The sequence below is a fragment of the Protobothrops mucrosquamatus genome, unplaced genomic scaffold, assembly GCF_001527695.2.
Source record: "Protobothrops mucrosquamatus isolate PMUCROS unplaced genomic scaffold, P.Mucros_1.0 scaffold757, whole genome shotgun sequence".
NCBI classification, from domain to species: Eukaryota; Metazoa; Chordata; class Lepidosauria; order Squamata; family Viperidae; genus Protobothrops; species Protobothrops mucrosquamatus.
In genome coordinates this window covers 632502-659156 of record NW_015387027.1, presented here as the reverse complement: position 1 = coordinate 659156, position 26655 = coordinate 632502, and the positions used below count along the sequence as shown (strand labels likewise).

General features: G+C 38.8%; 1 protein-coding gene across 1 annotated transcript in view; it reads left to right on the top strand.

Annotated features, from left to right (window-relative positions):
- ASTN1 (astrotactin 1) overlaps positions 1-26655 on the top strand; it is a 229201-nt gene that overhangs the window by 63807 nt on the left and 138739 nt on the right. Inside the window, exon 2 of the mRNA XM_029284602.1 lies at positions 9713-9900. Coding sequence (XP_029140435.1) covers positions 9713-9900 — 188 coding nt within the window. The remainder of the gene's footprint in view (positions 1-9712; positions 9901-26655) is intronic.

The window sequence follows — 26655 nt, the reverse complement described above, 5'->3', positions numbered from 1 at the left end:
CGCAGCCAAGTTCCTTAACCAATCAGAGCACACGTCCACCCATTCAGAACACGACCAAGTCCCCGCCCCCTCAGTTCAAACCCCACTGGCAGTTAAAAGAAAGAAACAGCAGACATTTCATATTACACTGAGAAGCACAAAGCTAAAAGCACAAGCCTGATGATGATGAATGTGATTTCATCGAAACGTCGCTATGATAATGTCCTTTTTTGAAGATTTTTTTAAAAATGCAGATTAATGTAGATATGGTCCACCCATTACTGAATGCCTGTGTATTAAAAAGTGTTTTCTCATAATTATACTTACTTTTAGATCCACTTCAGTATCTCACAACATTGCTGGCTTAGCTAATGCAGAACATGCAGCCCATTGAAAATCACATATTTCTCTGAACAGAATAAGACAATAGATTTATGCAAAGCCCTCTAAAAAGCACTTTTCAAATTCATTGGCATAATCAAACACCTCTTCTAAATGTTGAAGTTGCTTCATTCTCCATAAGTGAAGCTGCTTCAAAAGCTTTCTCAGTTGTGTGCCTTCGTTTGTACATGTGTAGACAACAATTCTCTTGGTGCTGAAGGCGGCACAAGTATTATATAGGCTACTAGAGGTAGCCTTTGAAATTTTTCTGGAATACGCGGCTACCTTCAGGCGGGGGGGGCTTTGCTCTCACCAGAATATACACTATAATACAAAACTGAACTACTATTGCTCACATCATGTACAGTAGGTTTGATTAGGCATCATGTTAGCATACTTCCCCCCCCCCCACAAAACCAGGGATCATAATCTCAGACTTGCTGTTTGTTAAGCACGCTTACCCACTGTAATGAATAGGTGGTTCTTGGTTTTGTGGGATTCTTAAGTATAAACGCAAAGAAATACATCTGTCATTTTTTCTACCAGTTCCTTGAAATTTTTACATTGTGTGTTGCTTCAGAGAATGATTGCAGTGAATGCAGAAGGAGGCAGCTCAGTGAAGGTGAAATGGATTTCTTTCAAAGCTCTGCTTTCCATAAGCAAGTGACCTCCTGCTGCTTCAGAGGCTCTTGAAAGGAGTCTGTTTCCCTGGTGTACTAAGCCTGCCATGTTCAAGTCTTTGCTGATTTATATAGATCATCAATTTGGTAATTATACATACACACAGCCTTAATTGCCTCCATTTCTTTGAGCCACAGATAAATATGACTTAAGCCAATTCCTGAAACTCTGGAACAGGCTTGATTAGACCCCCAAACTCCCTTGCCCTATTTAGTTTTTGTGTAGTGGGATCAGTGGACTTCCCCCCTCCTTTCAGGAAAGATATATTAATGAGCTGTGGTCAAACCCATCTTTTTTTCATTTCTTTCTTTTTATTTGTCATGCCAGTAAATTAAAAAAAACAAACTTCTGTTGAACTTCTTTGTAATGAATTTGCCTTAAGACTGGCCATTCTGGCCGAGGAGTTCTGGGAGTTGAAGTACACAAGTTGTAAAGTTGCCAACATGAGAAACCCCTGTTCTATCGAACATTGATAAGAACTGTTGTGATAGTGAGACAGTGCCTTTTCTGTAGGGGTCCTACATTCCTTTGATATTCTTCCCAAGGAAGAAGGTTAAGCTTATTTGGCTTACAGTAGACCATAACTTATTCTGGTGGCTTTGGATAATTTGTGATACTGTATTATTTTATCTGGTGCCACTATTTTTATATGTAATGTATAATGTATATGGTATTTTAATACTTTAATCTTGTTTTTCCTATAAATTGTTATTGCCTTTGGTTGCATGATTTTAAATTGCTTAACTGAATACTATAAATGCCCTTTGGAGGATAATTCATCTTGACATTTATGGAGTAGGGTTGTTATTGAATCAAGTTTTGAAACTGCATGAACACAATTTGAATTGTAAAGATTACCTACACAGAGACCCATCATACTAATTCCTTTTGGAGTAAGTAAAATTATGCAAAACAAAAAACAGAAAAGTAGCAAAATGCAGTAAGCAAAATAAATTTAGGAAAGGAGAGGAATATCACTGCAATCTGACTAAAGATAATTAATGACAATCCCATTCACTTTACCATTCCACATCTTTTCTATACTTTCTAGTGATGACAATGATTGGAAGCTTTCTGATACAGTACAATGTCATGGAAATTTAGCTCATAAGGGCCTGAATAGTGACTGGGAGATGAACAAAAGGTGTTTAGAGGAAGCATTTGTCATAGATTAGATGAGGAATCTTCAATTTGCAAAGCATGTCTTGTTTCATTGAACAATAGCTGCTTCCAAAGAATTATATTGGTCTGCTATTCATAAGGCAACTAAGAGCCAGTGTAGTATAAGTGGTCCTCAACTTATAACAATAACAATAACAATAACAATAACAATAACAATAACAATAACAATAACAATAATAATAATAATAATAATAATAATAATAATAATAATAAAAAAGTTGGAAGGGACCTTGGAAGTCATCTAGTCCAACCCCCTGCTCAGGCAGGAAACCCTATATCATTTTGGACAAATGGCTGTCCAGTCTCTTCTTAAAAACCTCCAGTGTTGGAGCATTCACCACTTCTGGAGGCAGGTTGTTCCACTGGTTTATTGTTCTAACTGTCAGGAAGTTTCTTCTAGGTTGCTTCTCTCTTTGGTTAGTTTCCACCTGTTGCTTCTTGTCCTGCCTTCAGGCGCTTTGGGAAATAGCTTGAGTCCCTCTTCTTTGTGGCAGCCCCTGAGATATTGGAACACTGCTATCATGTCCCCCCTCGTCCTTCTCTTCGTTAAACTAGACATATCCAATTCCAGCAACCATTCCTTATATGTTTTAGCCTCCAGTCCCCTAATCATCTTTGTTGCTCTTCTCTGTACTCTTTCTAGAGCAGTGTTTCTCAACCTTGACAATTTTAAGGCATGTGGACTTCAACTCCCAGAATTCCACAGCCAGCAATGCTGGCTGTGGAATTCTGGGAATTGAAGTCCACATGCCTTAAAATTGTCAAGGTTGAGAAACACTGTTCTAGAGCCTCAACAGCTTTTTTACATCATGGTGACCAAAACTGGATGCTCTCAAATCAATGCTTATATCAATGCTCTCAAATAGGAAGATGCATGGCATCATCTAACAGCAGAAGTTGGAAGGGAACAGATTGGGATTAGGCATCTGAATAGTAAAGTAAAGTAAAGTCCCATTCCTCTGCAAATGAAGGAGAGATTGTTATGGAATCCATATCTATCCATAGGCCACTTTGGGCAATTCCTGCATGAATTTGCATTGAGCTATTGCAATTGAGGGCCTGGGGTGTAAATTCAGATCAGAAGACTCCTCCATATCTCTGCACACTGCTAATCTGGTTCTCCCTTTATTTTTGAATCCTTTAAAGACTTGAGAGCCAAAATATATGCTGAAGATAGGAAGGCATAAAGTTTTTAAATGCCATACTATGGACAGCGCATTTAGTAAGGCCTGTACTGCATCTTAGAAAAAGAGATCTTTTTGTTTCTGTTACAGTAAGAGACGGAACTTTCCATAGAGAGGCTGATAGAATGTCAGATAACAATTATCAAAGCTGAATCTCTTAAATTAAACGACTCAGTGTTGAATTTCTCTGCCATCCATTTGTGGAAAGGTAAAACACAAAGCTCTTACATTATAATAATAATAATTTTTATTTTGCGGTCACAGACCAAAATGCAAGTGCAACAAAAGAAAACACAAGAAAACTATAATCACAAACAATTAAACACCAGAAGCCTTGGCTAAAGGGAATTACAACGTTCTCCTCTAATAGTTACAGCTCTTAAAAGAAATTTAGAAACCTGAGAAGTAATATAGGAGGAGCCATCCCCTAGACAATATAAAATCAAATTACTAACATTAGAATCAGAGGGATCAATTCCAAGGAGAGACAATAATTTAATTCTGCCTGTGTTATACATAGGGCAGTATGATAAGACATGCTCTTAGGGTGGCTAAGAGCATGTCTTATAGGGCCAAAGTTTCAACTTCGGCCCTATCACAGGGGCATAGTCGCTCACTAAACAGGAGCCTCTTAAATCGCCCATGGAGTAGTGCTGCGGGCAAGACATTGAAACGGGCCAGGGAAAAGACTCTTCTATATTTGGAGATAGTTAGAGTATAGAAATATGAAGCCATCCTCAATCCATAATTATTAGAATGGCTGAAGATCAAAGGGGAGCAGGTTTTGTTGGCTCAGGCTCTTAAATATTGCAAATCTATGTCCACAAGCTGTTGGACTACCCTAAACTGGGCGTCCTTGAGACCATAATCTCCATGAGCAACCCCCGTAAAACCTAGCAAGTGGAGTATCTTCATCAGCTCCCTCTCCCAACGAGAGGTATGAGAGTCAGCAAACACCAGGGAGAGGTAGCTACCAGGGACTGCCGAAAAGAGCACCCGAAACCACCATTTGAAGGTGTTAATCCACACCATGCATTCGACTGAACGAATGCCCAGTTCCAGGTAGATCGAAGCAAATCTCTTACATTAAAAATAAAGTTGTAGTTGGTCAAACATTTATATTTTCCTGGCTTCAGTGAATAAGATACTAATTTCAAACAAATTCTAAGCTCAAAATATTTTTGCAAATCAAGGGTGTCATCGCGTATTCAGAAAGAATAATCGATCACAGAGGCAAATGCTGGATAAAACACCATGCCTCAGTTATGAATACGTTCACATTCTTTATGATGAACAAGCTTTCTTTGTTCCCTGCACCATGCCTTAATTTGCAAAAATTCTTTGTCCTCTGTTATAATAAGCACTTAAAGAAATTAGTCTTCAGTCCATCATCTGTATAATGCATTCTCTCCCCCTACTCCAAATGCACATTTTATTTAGATTTCTTAAATATGCTTAGATGCCTTGCCAAGAGGGAATGGCCATTGCCTTGATAGTCAGCCTTGAACAGTCATTGTTTGTTCATAGGTTTTGTTCAATTAAGGTGGCCCTGGAAATCACATCCCAAGTTCCCTTAATAGCAAGAAGAAAGCGCAATTTGATTTAACTGGCATGAATGGACTGTAAGAATAATTCTAATGTTTTGGCTTGGATATTTTTCTGCTTAAAATGCTTCCTCACTGCTAGTTTTTCCTTTACCTGCACAAAGATGGTCTGACATATCTTTCGCCCCAAGGCTAAAAAATTTCCAAAGAAGAAAGAACAAGGCATTTCTTTATACTAGCTCTGCCTCCAGTTGCACAGACTGTGTGCTGTGGTTGCATTTATATTTTAGAAGGAATACCGAAGACCCGTGTGTGCAAGATCTCATTTGATATTTAAAGGAGCCTAGCACTCATCTTCCTTCCTTCTGCTTACCTGAAGGGGTGTGTTCACTGATCAGCCAGTTGCAGTCAAGGCTCAATTTGAATGGCATCTCCATTCATTCTAAAAGTTAATTCAGCTCATGGTGGTTTCATTGTATGAACTATAAAGATAACTGTTTTATAGATGGATATTTATATTGATATTTATATGGATTTGCAATAGTGGCAAATATCTGGATCGCGTGTAGGATAAGGGTGAAGGTTCATTTTCCAAGCTTGTGGGTTGGTTTTTGAACATTTCATTACCAGGCTAGGTAACATCTTCAGCAGAGTTTAGGGGATGTCAGTGCCAGTGTTCTGTTTATAAGGGCTTCAGGTGTGGGCGTGTCAAGTGAGGGTCTGTGATGGGTCTTGTAATGGTCAGGTGTGAGTCATCAACGAGTCTTGTAATGGGTCTTGTGATGGGGAGGTTACACAGGTCAGGGTTATTGGGAGGTGAATCGACCGCACAGTCAACCAGAGACAGCACTAACCCTCAACCAATCCATGCAACCCCCTTCCCACCAGCAGTTCACCTCCCAATGACCCTAACCTGTAACCAACCCATCACGAGACTCACTGATGACTCACACCTGACCCATCACAAGACCCATTACAGACCCTCACTTAACCCACCCACACCTGACGCCCTTAAAAACAGAAGAACACTGACATTCCCTAAACTCTGCTGAAGATGTTACCTAGCCTGGTAATGAAATGCTTGGAAACCAACCCACAAGCTCAGAGAATGAACCTTCATCCTCATTTATATGGATATTTAAATAAAATAATATCACTACTTAGATATTGTCAGTTATTTGTAACAACATAAATGAATTATAATTTCCAATTTTTAACGAGGAAAAAATAATAATAAAAAAAGAACTGGGTTATCATAGCAAATTAGAATGTAGCAGATCGGTGTTAAACAACCATAAACAAAAGATAGAATTTGCATTCTCAAATTGTTGCCCACCATGTATTTATATTATTCACTTTACAAGCCTTTAAAACAGGGGTTTCCAAACTTGGTAACTTTAAGACTTGGGGACTTCAACTCCCAGAATTCCTCAGCCAGCCATGTTGGCTGGGGAATTCTAGGAGTAGAAGTCCACAAGTCTTAAAGTTGTCAAGTTTGGAGACCCTTGCTTTAAACCAGTGTTTCTCAACCGTGACAATTTTAAGGCATGTGGACTTCAACTCCCAGAATTCCACAGCCAGCAATGCTGGCTGTGGAATTCTGGGAGTTGAAGTCCACATGCCTTAAAATTGTCAAGGTTGAAAAACACTGCTTTAAACCACTGCACTTAAAAATTGACTTTGAGTGCTATATAATTCTTTTTTCCCCCCAAAACAGATTAAAGGAAATAACAAACAATAGGAACCCAACAATCCATACAAAAATACATAAACAATTGGAATATAACAGTCAGTGGCCCAGTCATGGCTGATGAAACAGCCATGTTTTTATGGATTTTTCCCAAAGCCAGGACAGAAGGGGGTCATTTAAATACTTGAACACAAGCTATTCCAAATTTTAATTTTAAAAAGAGGAGTCAAGTCAAATTTAGTATCCAAATTCAAAATTCTGCCTGCTTTTCTCTCATATTTACAGTTTTGTTTTAAATGTTCCATCATTGTTTAATGAACATTAGAAATTCAGCAACATTTCATGTTACTTACATGTAAAGCTTTACTTTGCTGAAATCACTCCTTTTTCCATAAGAATATTGTCAATGCTGGGATCAGTACCAGGTTTCTTTGCACTAGATTTTGTTCATGACTCAGATCCCCCAAACTGAATTCATGCTATATTATAGTGGGTACCTTATATTATCTCAGTAGGCTTGCCTGCCTGTATTAGTGAAGTCATTAAGGCCTGCAAATATAGAAGCCCTTCAGCATCCACTCCTTGTTAGTTTTGCAGCAGGAATGACCTTTATTAAGGAGTCCCCAGAAAGGAACTGCCTACTTGTATCATGTTTAAAAAGGACTAGGGCTATATGCCCTTGGTATGCTAAATTACTGCATTTGTTAATGATGTCTTTTTAAGGGTACAGCTCATGAATCTATATGATGGGGTAGCATATTTAGATCCAGGGAGGGAAAAAACTAGAAAGTACAGCTTTCAAGTTCAAAGTTTGAAAGATATTGATGGTAAGGCTGATTCTCCCAAGTGACTTCCATTAAGGCCTTAGATGAAAAGTCATTAACACTGGCATTAACTTCCAACAAATAGATTAAAAAACAGCCATCTGGAGCCAGGGGTTAATAACTGTAAGGGAAAACATTTGTTACCTTTCAGTATACAGCGTATGGTAGCATCAGATGTGACCAGTGCCCTTAGCATCAATTGCAGGTTGACTTTCTCAAGCACTCAAATGGTATGAGATGATAATAGTGACAGATGCTAACTGTAATGATCATCTGTGCAGACATGATGGAGAGGAATGGGCAAAAATAATATTGACGGGACAATCCTCAAAGAGAAGAGAATGCAGAATAATTCACGAAAACCCTGCTGTAGCTTTTGCATTGAACTCCATTCATGTCCTTTTCATTTGGAGCACTGCTATTTTTTTGAGCACATTGTGTGTCAGTAGAATTGTTCATTTGCACTGAGGGCTCTCCCCTATCTTATGGAGCTCTGCCCATCCCCTTTTGTATTTAATTCTTCAGAATGATTTTATTTTTGCTAGAAGTGGCCAAAGCTGGAGATATGATGAGATCAAATTTAGTGGCTATTCTGAGTCATTAAATGCTGAAATAAATGACACTATGTCTGCATAGAGGCAATTGACACAAAACGTAGGATAAGATTATATAATAGGACCCAAGGGAATTTTTTTTATGATGATAAGATCGTACCCAATGGCTTTAAACAGTTATTTTAAATATCCAGTAACTCCATGTACATTTGTAGCCTGGAGTTAGCCTTATAAGAAAAGTTAATATTCTGGACACATAGTTGATTTATTAAATTAGTGTCACCATGAATTGGCTCTTCAGCTTCTCTAGCTGTATTTAGACAAAATTTAATGTGCCCCTGGCAAGAACATATGTAAACATGCTGGCTTTCTTAGTTGTGCCTATGCAGAGTTCACATTTTCTTTTAAAAATCATGGGTGTACTTAAGATTTGTTATTTAATCCTTCAAATACTACTTTTAATAATAAGGGCAGCAGAATCAGTGTGGAAAGAAGATTGGGGAGCTATTGCATCAGGGAAGAAGAAAGGTAACATTTTGAAACTGCAACTCCGATAACATTTCAGAGTTCAGAGAGGTTGTAAGGAGTCCTTCCTTACCAGAGATCTGATAGATATAGATTATAGATACATATGGATTTTACAATACCATAAAAGTATAACAAAGAAAAGAAAAAAAAGAAACAGAATTTTGACTTCTGCCCTTTGTTCTATCAAATAGTGGCCATCTTACTCCTTACGGTCCCTCTTTAACTCTTTCTAATCCTCAAATCCATAAATCATCAGTTGTCTTTTATTCTTGCTGCAGAAAGTCCATATAGGTCTTCCAGATTTTTAAAAAAACACTTCATCAGTGATCTGCGGCTTAGACAGGTAATAATAACAATAAGCAACTGGAGCATTCGCTTAAATTATGATCAATACAAAATGAGAAAGAAGGACTTAGGGATCAAGTTAAGAAGACCTTTTAAAACAACTGGAAGAGCACATGGACATGCACCAACTTGCCAAATGTAGTTGAAAAGTTCAAAAAGATTGACTGATCTCCATCACTGAATTAATTCTTCTAACTCTCAGCTCAGGACATATATTTATATTTTTGATTTCCTCTTTAAACTGAACTGAAGTCAGCTATATCCATTCCTTTAAATCAAGGTTGTATAACTGTTCTGAGGGAGGGATCACAATCCTGCTTTAATCAATCTCCCAAGAACCATAGAGATTATTTTATTAATTAAATTTATATGATGCCTCACTTAAAATTTAAAACATCAAAAAGTGTTTGCATGTTTAGATGTAGTGATGAGATGACATCACTGGAAGATGCAAGGAAAAGTTTGTTCCTTCTTTTCACTTTTTGGAGATTATGATTTTTTTTGTGGGGGGGGCAGATTAAAGGAAAGAGTATAAATTCATCTGAATGCACCTATATTTTCTTGCTTCCCTATATCTTACCCTAGCTTTTGGTCTTTTGTTTGCCAAATTTAAGTGGTAAAGTTAGAGAAGGGGACTCTGATGGTATCAATGCAAGAATATTAGCTGGCAGATACTGTTCAGGTTTTTTAAATAAGCTATCTTGGTATGTTCTAAAGTTCTAGTACACTTTCCGTTGTCCCTGACTAATAACTGTGCTGGGTTGGGTTAGTGAGAGAATCTTTATGCTAATTTGCATTTATTGTCCTCTCTTATCCACAGAAATTTCAGGCAATACAGAAGATATCCCGTTGGTGCGCTGGAGACAGCAGTGGCTAGAAAATGGCACCTTGCTCTTCCACATCCACCATCAAGATGGCACGCCCATCTCCCCTGGTTTGGAGCCCACAGAAGAACCCCAGAGCGAATCAGCAGAAGAAGAGCTACGGATCCTTCACATCTCAGTAATGGTGAGTATCCATTTTGGCCTTCAGTCTAAATAAAATGCTATCACCTTTTACCCAATAATCCAGGTAAGAATGTTATTGTGTAATAAAAATATGGAAACTCTTAACATGATTTTGAGAATAGTGAAATAGTGACGATAATAGCTTACAGCCCTAACATGTAGTTCATTAGAGTGGTTTGCAAGAAAGACATCTGTGGAATTTGAAGTGAAATATAATTTTTGCAATAAGTATTTTATTCTGTTACTACCTACCCTTCAGCTGTTTTACACATTTGGCTGGTTCAGAACACTGTCTTGTAATAACTAAATATAGCATATATTTGTTATACTAGGTGCCAAGGATGAAGACCATTTGTTATGTCATATATCTTTTATTATGGTAAATTGATTTGTTTTCTTGGTTTACAGAAGTATTGATATGTGAAAAGATTGTACTAAATTAAGTTCTTGTCCTTCATGACCCAGAACAGATGAGATCAGCTTATTCCCAAGCATGGATAGAATATAACTTCAATGGCAACAATGCTTGTAACTCATTACCTTTAAAAGATTATGATACAGTCTAACACAGGGGTCCCCAACCCCTGGTCCGTGGACCAGTACTGGGCTGTGGCATGCCAGCAACCGGTCCACACAAACAAGAAAAGCCCCATTCGTGGGATGCAGGCAGCACACAAAACCACACATCCTCCGGTCCTCTCCATGGAACCGGTCCCTGGTGCCCAAAAGGTTGGGGACCTCTGGTCTAACATTTTGCCTTTCATGCAAATGTTCCTGGTAAAACATAACTTAAGCCAGTGGTTCTCAGCCTGTGGGCTGTGGACCCTAGGGGTCCATGATATTGTCACAGGGAGTCCGCAAAGGCTTGAAGAAATGTTATGATTTAAATCTTGAATTAAATCTTGGTGGTTCGTGGTCACAAAAGGTATTTAGAGGGGATCCATGATGAAGAAAAGGTTGAGAACCACTGGCTTAAGCTAACCACAGCGACTGCCCAAATTCAACCTCAAAAGAGGGAGACAACAAAGAGCAAGGTTAGACTTTCAGTCAGAAGCGAGAGACTTTTGGTTGAAAATGTGCTTCTTTGAGCTCCTGTTTCACATGTCTCACCACAGTTTATTTATAAAGAATGGATATGGACATGTCTTAAGTGTGCAGGTTTTCCCCTTCCATTGTTTAGTTCTGGACTCCAAAAGGACTCTGAAAAAATTGTCTTCAGCATCTTGATCAGGAGAAGAATCAATGATCAAAAAACAAGAAAATGCAATTTTGATAAACAGTGTATTGACATAGACTGTTTTCAGCCACTAAGAAAAAACAGCAGAAAAAAGTCTATACAGGTAGTCCTGTAATTGAACCAGGAATTGTGGTTGTAAGCCATGACAGTCATTAAGCAGGCCATCACGTGAGTGATCTAATTTTGCAAGATTTTTTGTGGTGGTCCTTAAGTGAATCACCATGGCTATTAAGCGAACGATGAAGTCTTTAAGTGAATCAGTTTTCTGCAATGGGCATTTTTTGTTGAAAACTGGAAGTAAACTCTTGTTTCCGACATAGTAGTCATAAATTGCAGTTACCTGAATGCAGCATTCTGTAAACGGCCATAAATGTGAACTGGTTACCAAGTGCCCAAAATGCAATCACATGACTGTGGGCAGGGAGGGTAGCCATCAGAACTTTGAATCCAGGTTGCAAGTACCTTTCTTAGAGTCTGTCATAATTTTGAACAGTCCTAGTAAGTCAAGGATTAGGCAGGTCATAAAGATGGTCCATGATTCCAGGAACTAAGTAAAAAGACAGTGAAATAATTGATACAATTATTACACATGTTGCTTCTATCATCCAACTGTATTGTTGGGAAATATTCATAACATGGGCTTCTTCTGTTGTTCTTCTATTCTAGTTTGTATTTTTATAAGTTCTGAAAGTCTTATTGTCCCCCCTCCCTCATTTGGATTCAAGGGTTCTCCTTCTGACTGTTAATATGCATATTCTTTGTTTTTGCAGATAAGGGGACATTCCAGTTCTTAGATTAGATAGTAATATTTCTTGATTTTAATTTTGCACAGGAGCAATTATCTTGGCCATTGATAGGTTCAGGTTTCAGATTTTATAGGAAGTGAACTTTGATTACTTGTGAATATCTTGCACAGTGCCTGAAGTGTATTGGTCATGGCCTCCATCCTGCCTGCACCATTTTTGTTTCTCTTATTGTAAGAAGGAAGTACACCTTGTACCTCTTGTATATAATTTGATTGGATACTAGCCAATCAACTATTGTTGCTACAGACTGTTGTTATACAACCACTGAATATCTTTTGGAATAGATTATTTAATTCAAACAACCAGCAGGGAGAGGGGAAATGAGACCCATGGCTCAGAAAAGAGAATGAAAAAGACTGCTTACCATTGACTACTTTGGCTTTAAATCTTTTGGAAAATACAATATTTATTTTTAAATTTTTCTCTTTTTTTGAACATTTTTTATTAATTTTCTAATTTTACATTTAAATATTTGAAAAGCGACGTGGCAGCTGAGTTGGTCAATAATTCAATAACATACAAATATCTTTAGTACAGATCTCAAACTATTACATTAAATAATTCCTCTCCTTTCCCCTTGGTATTTACTGTCTCATATTTAACTTAATACAATTCTTATTATATCGCTTAAATAAAAATAGCTTTCTTACATTTATCAATAATTTTTGTTTATGTATATCTTAGTTGTTTAAACATTCAATCTTTTTTGACAATCAATGTCCGGGTTAGTTTTTCCCAATTTTAGTTTCCCATTAATGTTTAAATTTAACGTTTAATATTTATAATTTCCAAGTTTTAAATAACCCCAATTCTCTTTATCACAATACATCACAGGATCTAATGTTCAGGATACATGTCTTATCTATTTGGGTTCTCACCATCTTACATCAACCAATACTAATACAATATCATATTCTTATTTTCTAGTAATTTCCAAATATCTTGAATTTAATAACCAAAATTTCTGTTATTTCAACATTTAATACTTCCTCTCTTTTTCTCTTAATGTCTACTATCTCATATTTAAGCTAATAATTTTTATTATTGTTGCTAACTAAGAACATATTTATTACATTCATCGATAAATTTTCAGCTTATATCTATTTTAATTACCTTTACATTTAATCTTTATAAGCAAATCAACATTCAAATTTAACTGTTAATATTAATATTTCCAAGTTTTAAATGAAAAGCTTACTTTATCTCCACTCATTACAATATCTAGTATTCAAAGTACACATTTTATCTATTTGAGTATATTCTATTTTAATTCCCACTAGTAAGTCAAAACCCCAATTTTCTTCAGTCTTATTCTAGCTTTCTTTCTTTGCCAAATCATCTTCCGTGTCCGTGCTTTTGAGTCATAAAATAAATCTTCCTGTACTGTTATGTATGTTGTTTGACGTAGAAAAAACTATCCAGTCGCCATTTTTTTGAGAGGACTAACAAATCGTCTCTCTATTTTTCCATCTCGACATAGTTGTCCTGAACCGTTTATCTTCTCTTCAGTCTGTTCTTCTTCTTGATCCTCAGGTTTCTTCTGATTTATGTAGAAAGTCTTTTCCCTTTTCCATATTGTCTGTCCCTTTTCTGGATTTTCCATTTCCATTTGTTGATCAATTGAGTCTTCTGTCATAATGTTCAATTGTTCAACTTTTTCTGTTGTATTCTGCATAGTTGACTTTTCAGTTGTAATCAAAGTTGGAGTTCGTATCTCTGGGCTGACATCTTGTTCTTTTCTTTAACCTCTTTTTTCATCAGTGGCTGTTAGAATAGTTTTATGAATTGCTTTCAACATAAAAAGAATCTGTTCCTGGCCTTCATCCATATTCTCTTTGTAGTGTATTAAGTTAAAAGCTTTACAATCAGAGAATACAGGAAAAAAATTGTCACTGAGTATGGAACACAGCTGGGCTTCTCACAGCTGATGTCTCAAGGTTGCATAGCTCTTATCAATTGTCTGGGCTGCTGGCCAAGTCTCTTTTAAGAAATAATAAGTTGTAATGTCAGGTTTAGCCACAAGATGTCACCTCTACCATTTAAAGTTTTCTTTTAAGTCCCAAATTCTTTTAATCTTTTCAATTTTGTTTCTTTTTTATAAGTAAAAACCCAGATCTTCAATAAGGATTGAAATTATTTTAGTCCACAAACTTTAAAAAGTAAAATTCCAATTAGGATCAAATTATTCTTGCAACGTTTTAAACTCCCTTGGATAGTCAGTCACCACTGTTTCTGGAGGGAGGGGTAAATTCTCCCTTCCCTCTCCACAGGGGGAAAAATACTTTAAGCAGCTTTTTCAAGTAAAAAAAATAGTTAGGGATTTAAGAGAGGTAGATCTCACCCAGTCTAATCCCCACTGCTTTAAAGTTGCCTGGTGGTAAGTGTGACTTTGGCTGTCTGCAGTCTAGTGACGAGCCATATTGCTATGGCCAGTCTTTCATCCGCCGGTTTGGAGGGCTGCCCCAGATCAAACAGGGATCCCCTCCTTGCTGGTTGCCCATACAGGGTGACTTTCGACCCTTTCCAGGGTCCCCCGGTGATGCGAAACTGGATGCAGAAGACAGAGCTCATCTTCCATACGTCCATAGCGGCCGTGTCAGCAAACCGGAAGTCTTATTTTTAAATTTTTCACTATTAACAAGAGTTAGGCTACTTCCAGCTCATAAGCCAAATATTGTTCTAGAAAACAGAATACTTGCAAGGTTAAAAAGAAAATCAGTTTTACAGATTTAGTAGGAAATGTAATTACGGTATTCCTTACTCTGATGTCTGTCTTCCTTATTAATCTGTTAGTAGGTTAATATAACACAGGGTCTTTCTGAACTAGTTGAATTAATTTTCAAACTTGTTAGCCTTTTTTATGGGTTCTGGCATATCATTAAAACTTCTCTTTCTCCATGTAGCTTTGCTGTTTTTTTAAAAAAAGTAATATTAATGTTATGTGTATTTTCCCAATGCATTTATTACTGTAGCAGATTTTATCTCTCACTCAAATGGGCATGGAGTTTTTGAGTCTACAGAGTATAACAAATGTGAATGTCTATGTGGTCCCTTTGACTGATATCTACCCTAAAACTTTGAAAGGGGGAAGGGAGGAGAGATGGTCAGAGTAATAACACAGTAGGTATGTTGCAATATGTTAAAATGTATAAGAAATAAATAAATGGCCCATGTATAACTATGTCAAATATGTCACTGGCATAGAATGTCCGGCATTATATAGTACTATGTTAGAGTGGCATACAATTTTACATAATAACTTTGTATAAATTAACATGCATGAATGATGCATTCAAAGCCTGCCAACAAGACAGAAGGGTTTGCTCAGAAAGATTTCAGTTTACACAGCATGGGTAAAACTATTACCAGAATGAAGAGTTTGAAGAAATTAGTCTCTCAACAAAACATGGTTCCCAAAACATGTCATAATTTATATATGTATTGGATGTGTCAATGCCATTCAATTGGAAAAATGCCAGGAGGTATGAGAAAAATACCAATATAGATTAGGATTGACCAAGCATTGATGGACTGGTGAAGCCTTCTTTTTCTGAAGACACAGACTATATGTTAGCTATAGCCCTTTGTAGTCATCAAATAGAATAAGGTACCATATGTGGTGGGTGTTCTGTTCCAATTCTTTCAAAACTCAAACCTAGCCTGGCCAATGTGACTTTGAATTATGTAGGATGTGTACAGTACACCAGTGAAGCTTTTTGCTCAAGCGAACAATTGAAGTTGTGAACCTGCCTGTGTTTCTGCGGTTCTGAATCTCTGGATAAAAAACATGTATCAGAGGTGTCATAAAATCTCTTTTTTCAAGTCTCTGTTTGACATTCTGTTGAGAAAAAGAAACAAGATTAGTGTTGAAGAGGTAGAGCTTTCCTTCTTAAGTGATGCTGAAAAATCCTACAATTTCTTTTGCAAGCAAAGGATAATTAGCAGGAGTCAACATGTCATCAGACAGCTCTGATATTGAGGACGAGGCTGGTTAATGAAGCCTGCTTTAATGAAACCGTCAGTATCTCTCTTAGATTGCTGCCTGAATAGGCTTTCTTCTGCAATGTTTTGCTTTTGATTAGTTCTAGACAAAAATTAATAATGGCAAAAACAAAACTACAAGCAGCATTTAGAGCCTTTTTTTGTTTACCCCAACAAGGCTGCCTGCTAACTGTCTGAAAGAGTCCTTAAATATGTGCCCAAGCCTTCCTTAAAATAAAGGACAGAGACTATCTTACAATCCGGTGTTGAGTTGCACCTCACAATGTCTTACACACAGAAGTTAATTTATTTTTCCACTTTCTATTTCTGTTTTCTGTGTAACTAGGTACTGTCTTACGGATATGCACCTTGGCTTTTCTTTCAGTAAAATGAGATAAACAACACTGCTTTCTGTTTCTGTTTCTGTATCGAGGACTGGTACTATTTAGATCTATTATTAAATCCACATCACCATAAGGAACGGAGCATCCTTATACTGTGTGTCTTCCAGTCTCCATTTGGAATTGCAAAAAGTGTGTGATACTAGCTGTGTTTGAAGATGAGAAAGCAGAGAGAGAGAAATGGCTGTTTTGGGTCCAACAGTACAGCACTGTTTTGAAGATAAAATGGTGACGGGATAACTTCAGATGCTAACCCTGAAATTACAATTATGATTTCAATTAGAAGATAATTGGTTTACTGTGAAGGCAAGGGGCGGGGCAAATTAAATAGCAGGAGATGGGCTGGACTGGGCCATTGTAACCAGAGGTGGCTTCCAAAGTGTGAGGGAGAAATGTCCACTCTCCTGATCAGCACTCTGGGTATTGGAGGTTGATGCCCCATCTCATGTTTTCTCCCAGCACTTTTGGGCTGGCATCTTCAACAAGGTTATGCCACTGCGTCTTCACCCTTGAATCAGGCTGTCTGCCATATCCTACCAAAAATTAAAAGGGATCCTGAATTAGGGGAAAAAAGTGATTCTCATGAACCAACCCAAACCTGCTAGATAACACCTGCTAGATAATCATATGGCAGCGAATGACATAGCAAACTGAAACTAACAATGGTTTGCTACCTGCTCTTCATTTTCACCAGCTATCTTTAGTTCAGTGCTTTCCTTCCACCCTCTTCTTTTCTGTATCTCGTTTGTTCATGTCTGGGTTAAAAAAAGTGATGGAAACAATGGATAGCTAAGGGCATTCTCTTTTTGCTCTGGCCTCCTGCCTTTCTACCTGGAATCAGAAAGGGAAATTATTAATGTTTGTTCCCCTCTGGATTTGGGCTGCAGTCTTTTAAGTCCTTAATGATCTGTCTGCTTTTTTCTTAAGTGTAGCAAGAAGAAGAGACTAATAATGCATGCTTATACATAAACCATGAGAATTCCTTTTAATTCAGTGGAATTAACTCTTTGAAAGGTAAGTAGGTAGATAGGATTGCATCCTTACTTTCAGTAATATTCTCTCTGCGCAAATAATTAAATTGACCTGGTAGATGCTGGAGGAAGTGTGGAAATTTTGGGATAATGCTTAACCAGAGTGTTCTACATACAAAATATTGAACAAATGACAAGAGATTAAGCCTACTCCACACAGACAAATCAGACATATCAGAAAGAAGACCTCAAAAATCACACTGGGATTTTTAATTTTTTTTTAAATTAGGAGAAGAATCCAGTCAGGTGAGTTCACACTTAACTTTTTAAATTGATGATAGGGTTACCTTTTTATTTTGATACAATTATTGAGAAATCGTTCCTTCCAGCACAGGTCTTTAGAGCATGTTATTCCCAAGCTAGTGTCATGGTTCCGATAGATGAAACCGTTAAAAGAACTTTAAGGCAAGAATTTTTCCTTAAAGAACATTTTATTAGGAAACATAGTATCGGCACTTACATTATTGAACCCCAAACTGAGATTCCCTCCCCCCAGATACAAAGTAATAAATTGCAATTCCCACCCCACAAACGCTGTCATAAATCACATTCCCCAATTAACGCAAGACGCAGGCTTTTCTCACCAGCCTCTCAGTCCGCCAAAATCTTATCAGAACATGTCCTTGAGTTCCCACATTTCTACATTATTATGGCTAGCTAAACCCTCGAGCATTTACCCCATCCCCCTTCTACATCTGCTTTCTAAAGAGAAGAGATAAGGCACACTAGAAGCAAAAGTGAAAATGGCTTCTAATTCTCAGTTGTCAGAGCGATGACATCCATTGTCACAGTGTTGACATCTGGATCCCCTTAACAGAAAGGAGTGGTCCTGCTATTTAAATAGAAGCATAGGTTAAGGGCTGCCCCTTGGCTTGTTGGGCTGTTTGTCATAGAATTTACGGATGAGCCTATCAGCTTTCACATCATTGGATTTTACCCATGTGGATTCTGATAATGGGTATCCCTTCCACTGTACTAAATATTGCAATTTCCCTTTAAAAATCCTAGAATCAAGAATATGTTTTACTTCATAATGCGTTTGCCCAGCTACCACTAGGGGACCAGGTGCTTTCTTGGGAGGAGGTCGTAAAGTAGAACCCTGGAATGGTTTTAATAAACTGCAATGGAATACAGAGTGAATCTTCCCTGAGAGTCGTGGGAGTTTCAATTCCACAGTAACTGGATTTATGATTCTGACAATGGGGAAGGGACTTAGGTATTTCGGCCCCAACTTCTTACTAGGCAACTTAAGTCGTTGATATTTTGTGGATAAATAAACCTTTTCCCCAGCATGGAAAGATCTTTGGGGAGATCTTCTTTTATCAGCTTGTTTTTTATGTGTCTCTGAGGCTTTTTTTAGCACTGCTTTTGTTTTGTCTCAAACCTCCCCCCATTTTTACACCCATTGGTCAAGAGTCTGGGAAGTAGAGGGTCCTTGAGCATACTCAGGTATTGGGTTGAATTCTTTCCCTGTGGCAACCTTAAAAGGTGTAAAACCAGTGCTGCTATGAACGGTGTTGTTGTAAGCCACCTCGGCAAAAGGGAGGAGGTCAGTCCAATTTGTTTGTTGGTAGTCTACATAGCACCTAAAGTACTGCTCCACCATTGAGTTCACTTTTTCAGCCACCCCATTCGTAGACAGATGAAAAGCCGATGACAATCCTTGTGACAAGCCAATTATTTTCAGGAAACTCCTCCAAAACTTGGCTGGAATTGCACCCCCCTGTCAGAGATTATCCGTTTTGGAGCGCCATGCAGCCTGTAAATCTTGGCTAGTTTCTGGGTTGATGGAAGTCCCTTGCAGGTGATAAAGTGAGCCTGCTTTGAAAAAAGGTCAATCAGTCCATATTACCGTATTTCCTTTGCTTTCGGGTAACTCCAATATAAAATCCATAGCAATCTCTTCCCATGGCTGGGAAGGGTCCGCAACTGGCTTCTCCGGAATTCTTTTCATGGTGGCACACACCACACAGCTTTTGACATAATTTTCTACATCCTTCTTCAAACATGGCCACCAAAACTGTAGCGTTTTCAAAAAGCCAAAGTGTCCAGCTTGTTTCACATCATGGCTGTGCTGAAGTGCATGGAGGCGGAGGGTTTCAGGCAGATACAATTTCCCCCCCTTGTAAGCTAGTCCACCTCTACCGGTTAGGGTGGTTTGATGGTCTTTAAACCATTGGTCATGGAGAAGTTCATGCTTCAGCTGTCTCGTCATGGGGTCATTTGGGTTCAGATCTGTCATACGTGGGGCTTTCTGCGGTGTTAATTGAGAAACAACCTGTGCCATAGGCATAATCGAATCATTGACTTGTTCACACTGGCTTTTATACTGAGGCAACCTTGACAGGGCATCAGCCAAAATGTTCTTCCCTCCTGGTATGTACTTCAGGGTGAAATTAAATCGATTGAAGTATTGCGCCCATCTTACTTGTTTGGGGGAAAGTTTGCGAGGAGTTTTCAATGCTTCTAGGTTTTTGTGATCAGTCCTTACTTCGAAAGGCACCTTGCTCCCTTCCAGGTAGTGCCGCCAGGTTAATAGAGCCAGTGAATTGCAAAAGCTTCTTTCTCCCAAACTGCCCACCTCCTCTCGCAATCAGTGAATTTTTTTGAAGTGTAGGCACAGGGTTATAAGACCCATTATTATTCTTTTGTAAAAGTACCGCTCCGACTGCTACATCACTACCATCAGCTTGAATCACAAATGGTTCCCACGGGCAGAGGTGCTTTAAGATCGGCTCGATCGCAAAAAGTCTTTTTAAATTCTCAAAAGTGGTTTGACAGTTCATAGTGTACATTTTTGCTTTAAGCAGTTTGGCTCGTGGTAATATTTCAGTGGTGCAATCAATTGGCTGGTGTGGTAGGATTTCACATTCCTCCTCACTAAATGCTTCCACTAAGTCCCAGTACTCTTTGGGGATGAGTGGCTCCCCCAGCAGGGGAATAGTGGCTACTTTCACTGTTTCTGCCGGTTACGTAAAAAGAGCCACAAGGGGGGTCGAGTCCTATCAGCAATCTCACGGTCCTCATCCCCTTTCCCCACCAAATAAAAGTTTTCCACTTTTTTAGCCATGCTATACCTAAAATTACAGCTTCAGTCATTTTAGGAGCCACTACAAAATGGATGAACTGCTAATGTTCACCTATTTCTAGACGTACCGGTTCAGTTAGGTGGGTGACTAAGGTCCCTCCCATTAAAGATCAATCCGCTTGTTTAAATCTCATAGGTTTGGAAAGCAATCTTGCTGTATGACCATTTTTAGGGCAATTGGCAAGCTGATAATGCATCGGGAGCACCCCAAGTCCACTAGCACCTTCAAATCCATTTGTACCCCTGTCTTAGGGACTATGACCTTGGCAGCGAGTAAAAAAGGTGGAAGGGGTCGACTCACCATTGGGTCATTTTCCCCCTCATCGTTGCTCTTGTAGGAAGCCAGAGTGGTGATGGATCCGGCGGGAGTCTCGACCCTCTCCTGCGTGGGTGATGCGACCTGGTTGACGGGCTTCTGGGTGACTCAACTTGTCTTTTCTTTGGTCGGCTGCTGAGCGGGTTTCTTTCTTTCTGACGGTCCCGATTTAACTCTCTGCTGGGGATACAGGACTGGACAATTTGCTGCTCGATGCCCCTGCTTACCACACCTGAAGCACTTCATCAGTGGGGTCAGCGGGGGCCTGGGAGACTCCGCTGCTTTTACCGCTGGAAGTTGGTGGGGAGGCGGTAGCGCTGGAAGTTGACAGGGAGGCAGTCGCCTGATAGGGTCTGGTCTTGGAGCCGGTCTGGGAGTTGCCGACTTTTTTTGACGGGTAAGCTCAATGTCTATCTTTAGTGCTATCTCATACCATTCTTGTAAGTGGTCAGGAACTCCCCGGTAGATGCAGGCCTGAATAAGTCGTCGTCCAATCCCTCTTTAAAATGGTGCACTAGGGATTGTTCTGGCCACCATTCAATAAAGCCTGTGACTCTTCTGAACTCGCGCACATAATCCATCACCAGCCTGCCTGCTTGCTTCACTTCATGAATGACTTTCTCTGCTCTTAGGGCTATGGAGTTGTCTTCAAATTGGGTTCTCAACCCTCGGACGAATAGGTTGAAATTCCATAGCTCAGGTGCTTGCTCATTGTACAGACTATTTAGCCACTCAGAGGCCTCTCCCTCTAGGTTAGCTGTGACTACATCAACCATCACCACCAGGTCTGGTAGTCATCAACGTTGCAGTTCAGATAAGAACGCACTTGATTCAAAAAGAAAGTCAAATTTCAGGATCCCCATCAAAAGTGGCTTTCAGGGGGGGATCATCCATGTGCTGTTGTCGGTCTAACAGGTCATGCATTCGTCCATAATGCTGCATCAGGTCACGCTGGAGGTCTCTCTCTCACTCAGCCCTGGGAAGGGGTCCGGGACTGGCGTGATCAGGGCTCTGACGTCAGCGGTGAGGCTCAGGGCTCCGTCGATATTGGCGATGGTCAGGGCTGTCCCGGTCCCTGTAATGGCCAGGACTCCCCCTGCACTGGGGATAGTCGGAGCTGCAGTGACGTGAGTGGCAATTGGGGCTCTCAGAGGGGATACGCCGGACAGGGCTAAAATAGCTTTCTTGGCTTCCAGGGCTGTTACGTCGATGGTGGAGGGCTGGACTTGATGACTGTTGGCGACAATTGGGACTGGCTCACTGTCGCTAATGGTCTGGAATTCTCTCCCGCACAGGGCTCAAGGTTAATGCCGGTGATCGCGAAAACAGGGAGAAAGCCCTGGCCCCTAGTATGGGACTAGGACTTCTTCTGGTCGAGGAATTGCCCTTGCCTCGATCATCCTCTTTTTTGCTGGTGGGCAGCGGACAGGTGGTGCGCTCCTTGGCTCCCACCTCCAGCCCTTCAAATATCTCCCTAAGGTGCTCGACCAAGTCCGGACTGCAGTCAGGTACTTCCAATCATTGGAGTTGTCTGACGGTGCCGTTCTCTTCACCCCTCGCCTATCAGGAGAGTGTGTTCTTCGGGGAGCTGGCAGCGAGTATTCGGTCTCCATTGCTTTTGAAGAATCCCTCTTTGGCTGGCTCGTTTCTGATCGCTTAGGGTCTCCACTAGGCAGGGCCCACTCAGATGACCAGATGAGTTCTTTAGTCTTTGGTCTTGTCCCCGTCACCGAAGCATCCGAGGCAGTGCTTTCAACTGGCGCAATGGCTTGTGTTCCATCCGCCAATCTACCAGCTGTGGCTGTGGCATTGGTGACAGGATTCTCCTTCTTCTCCATATTGGGATCTTCCCCGAGTCTTTGTCAGACTCCCCTCTGACTTGGGTTGGTGACTGGAGCTCAGGACTCCGTAATTTCAAAGAAAAAGTGAATTTTGGGTTAATGTCATGGTTCCAATAGATAAAACCGTTAAAAGAACTTCAAGGCAAGAATTTTTCCTTAAAGAACATTTTATTAGGAAACAAAGTGTCGGCACTTACATAGTTGAACTCAAAACTGAGATTCCCTCCCCACAGATACAAAGTAACAAGTTGTAATTCCCACCCCACCAACGCTGTCATAAATCACATTCCCCAGTTAATGCAAGACGTGGACTTTTCTCGCCGGCCCCTCAGCCAGCCAAAATCTTATCAGAACATGTCCTTGAGTTCCCACACTTCTACATTATTATGGCTAACTAAACCCTCAAGCATTTACCCCATCCCTCCTTCTACATCTGCTTTCTAAAGAGAAGAGATAAGGCACGCTAGAAGCAAAAGTGAAAATGACTGCTAATTCTCAGTTGTCAGAGCGACAACATCCATTGTCACAGCATTGACAGCTAGTATTGATCCACCTTATAGAATTCTCAAAATTATGAAAATATAAGATATTGTTGCTGGCAGTGACTGCTACAAGTGAGATCCAATTCATTCATTCTAGTATGAATCAGTTTCCAAAATAATGAAGTTTTACAGCATTGCCACCAACTATGAAAAAAAAAAATTCTTATGCATTAAATTTTAAATAACTTTTAGAAAATGATTTTTCTATGCATATTATTTTCAATATGAGTTCAGTATGATGTGTGAAATAATTCCCAAATTTTGGATGAATAAAAAACTATGTATTTAAATTATACTCCAAGAATAGTTTCCAGTTTTTAAACTCTGTGTCATATTTATTTTTAAGATGCAAAATTAATTTGGACCTCAAAGCATGCCAGTACCATTAGATTAATCATTCTTTCAAAGAGAGAAATATCCAAGTTTTCAATAAAAAGTATATAGTATTGCAAATGTGACACAGAATTGAGTTCAAAATGGAAACCATTCAATATATGGATTCATGCCTTGGTAAGCAAAGGGAGGCAGATGCCCTTCTTAGTGGGATAACATTAACCATATATTGGGAGGGGCCTTCTGTGCTTTTTATATTGATGAAAGATGAGAATTTGGAAGATGTACAGGTAGTCCTCAACTTACAATCATTTGTTTAGCGATTGTTTGATGTTGCGGTTGCACTGACAAATGTAATTTATAATCAGTCCTTGTAGCTATGATCTTTGTAACATCCTCATGGTCACATTATCAAAATTGGGGCACTTGACAACCTGCATTTATTGACAATGGGTTGTGTGTGTCAGGGTCATGTGGGGAAGGTCATTTGCAACCTTCCCACTTGGCTTCCGACAAGCGAAATCATTGGGGAAGCTGGATTCGCTAAATGAATCCATGATTCTTTTAACAATTGCAGTGATTCATTTAACAACTTAATGCAAAAAAGGTTGTCAAATCAGGCACAACTCACTTAACAGCAGCCTTGCTTAGCGACAGAAATTCTGGTCTCAATTGCGGTTGTAAGTCAAGGATTCTCTGTACTGCAGTTGCATATTACGTAATGGCATCCTTTTTAAAAAAACCTACTTCTAATCACAGTTCTCTGTTCCAAAAACGAAGTTCTCCCAAGGGGGATGAGAGTTGCTGTTTTGCATATTTGTTTCATGTGGATAATGTTTCTTGTCTAGAATACATGTACATATTTGTGGAAGAAAATTTGCATTTTTCGAAGTGTTGCTAGGTGACACCATTGCATGGTTACACCAGCAGCCAATAAAAGTTTGTATTTTTTAGTTTGTCAATAAAATTAAAATACATCCAGGTTGCATAAACCTTCTATATCAATTAGTGATTATAAAAGAGTATTGGAACTGAATTTTAATTATTAAGGGAAACATCATTTGTTTTGCATCAGTTTCAAATAAAATTAACGTACTACAAATCCTTTTTATACATTGAGTTCCAAATTGAAGCTGAGCAGTATCTGCATTTAGTACATATTGTAAAATGTAGATGCAAACTCTAGATTCAAAACTCAGTTCATCTCAAGGCAGCAGAAAACAAACCATTCTGTAACATGATTTGCAATCAGCAAATGCTTTTCCAGATTTTTCATTGTCATCTTTCAATCAGGCAAGAACAGGAAATGGGTCCCTCATGTCACGTTCATTGAAACAGGAGCATGCAGGGTACTTGATAGCAACATAAGCAACATAAACAACAGCAAATTCATCAAGTCCATGAACAATGCCATGAAGTCTTTATAGTAGAACATATGGAACCCAAAATCTTGCAGTGGGAGCATTTTAAAATTCTTGGAGATATTCTTTTTGTTATCCTTGTTATTTTTATTGCTGTCTGGAAACTCTGAAATCAGATGTTAATCAGTCAGTCAGTCAATCAACAGACATTAAATCGTGTTTAATATTCAGGGCATTAATGATAATCTAAAGAACACCAAGCCTAGCAGTCAACTGAAACAAAGAAGTTGCTTTATGTCTGTTTAAATACAGGCTGATCCTAAAACATGGACCGAATGCACCAGTAGTAAATAACACATCCTGTCAAATCTTTAAAAGTTAGAGCAGCAACAATAGTATGAAGGCAACCATGGTTGAAGGAATCATTTGGTTCTTTGATTGCCTTTGGGATATCCTAGCTTTCAGAACGTGCTAATTTGCAGTCAAGAACACATCAGACTCTTGTGGCATTTGGCTTTGCAGTTATTTTTTAGATAATACATTCAGTGAATTACATCCTTTGCAGCGGCCACTGTTACAAGTTTAGTTAGTCAAAATAGCCATTTAATTCAGACATCATTAAAGCTCATCCACTGCTGACATCAGGAAATATATTCCAAGATCACACATGGTATCGCACTGACTTCTTGCTTCTTGCAAATTAAGCCCTGCAGGTTTGCTAAAGCACATTTGTGGTATCTGAAGCAATTTTGAAATACAGTGGTAGAGTTCAATTTATTTTTTGAACAGACTAGTCAAAAAGAAAAACTGAAAGTCCCAAGTAAGAATTTTTGAAAATTTTGTAATTTCATGCTTTTTTCCCAGGAGAAAGATTGGTATTTTACAGGTATCTTTGAAGCAGGAATAATGGGCATGTGAGCTTCCTATGCTGTGCCTATTGCAGACATGACTTGAGCATCATTTTGGATTCAGATGTCACACATAGGAGTGGTGATTGCCATTATTTGATACTTTGTATCTCATTTTAATCTGACCTAGAAGTCAAAAAATGTTTTGTCCTTCCGACATAAATAATATCATTCAGAATTAAATTGAGCTATGCAGCAGTAAACAGGTAAATAGCTCTTACCTGTATGTGCTGTAATTCTACCTTGGACAGCTGTATGCAACTCATTAGGAGTTACAGTCATCTTGTAGTCTTGGCCTCAAAATTTTGACTTGCTAGTCCATTGAACTTTTAATGATATTAAAATTGTTGTGTCTTACAATATAGTGTATTCTTTTATTTCTAAAATATCCCAACTAATGTTGGGATATGCTTCTTATGTTCAGGGATTCACTTAAAGGTCTGAATGTCAGGATAAAGAAATATAATAAAAGAAAGACTATAGAAATAAGTAGAAAGTAAAGTAAAGAAGGAAGTAAAAAGAGAAATAAAGTGATTTGGATCAGCTAGGTCTTGGTTAAAACCAATTAGGGGTCAGAGGCTAAATAATAGACCTTTGGAATTTGGTAATACAGTTAATAGAAAATAGATTAGTTTAAATGAGTACTCAAATCCTGTTAGAGAATTTTAATTTCTCTATTGGTGAAAATAAAGCAGAAGTTCTCACAGTTGACTGCATTTAGCTGATTCAAATAAACTTCTTTATATTCATATAAAAATATTTACAATACCATACATTCTTCTTTACAGCAACATAACACAATGTAGACTTCTTACAGCAGAGACAGACCTGAGACTGAAACTGAAACAAAATCCAGCTTCTAACTCCAAACCTTTTGCACAGACTCAGTAGCACTTTCTTCACATTGGCTG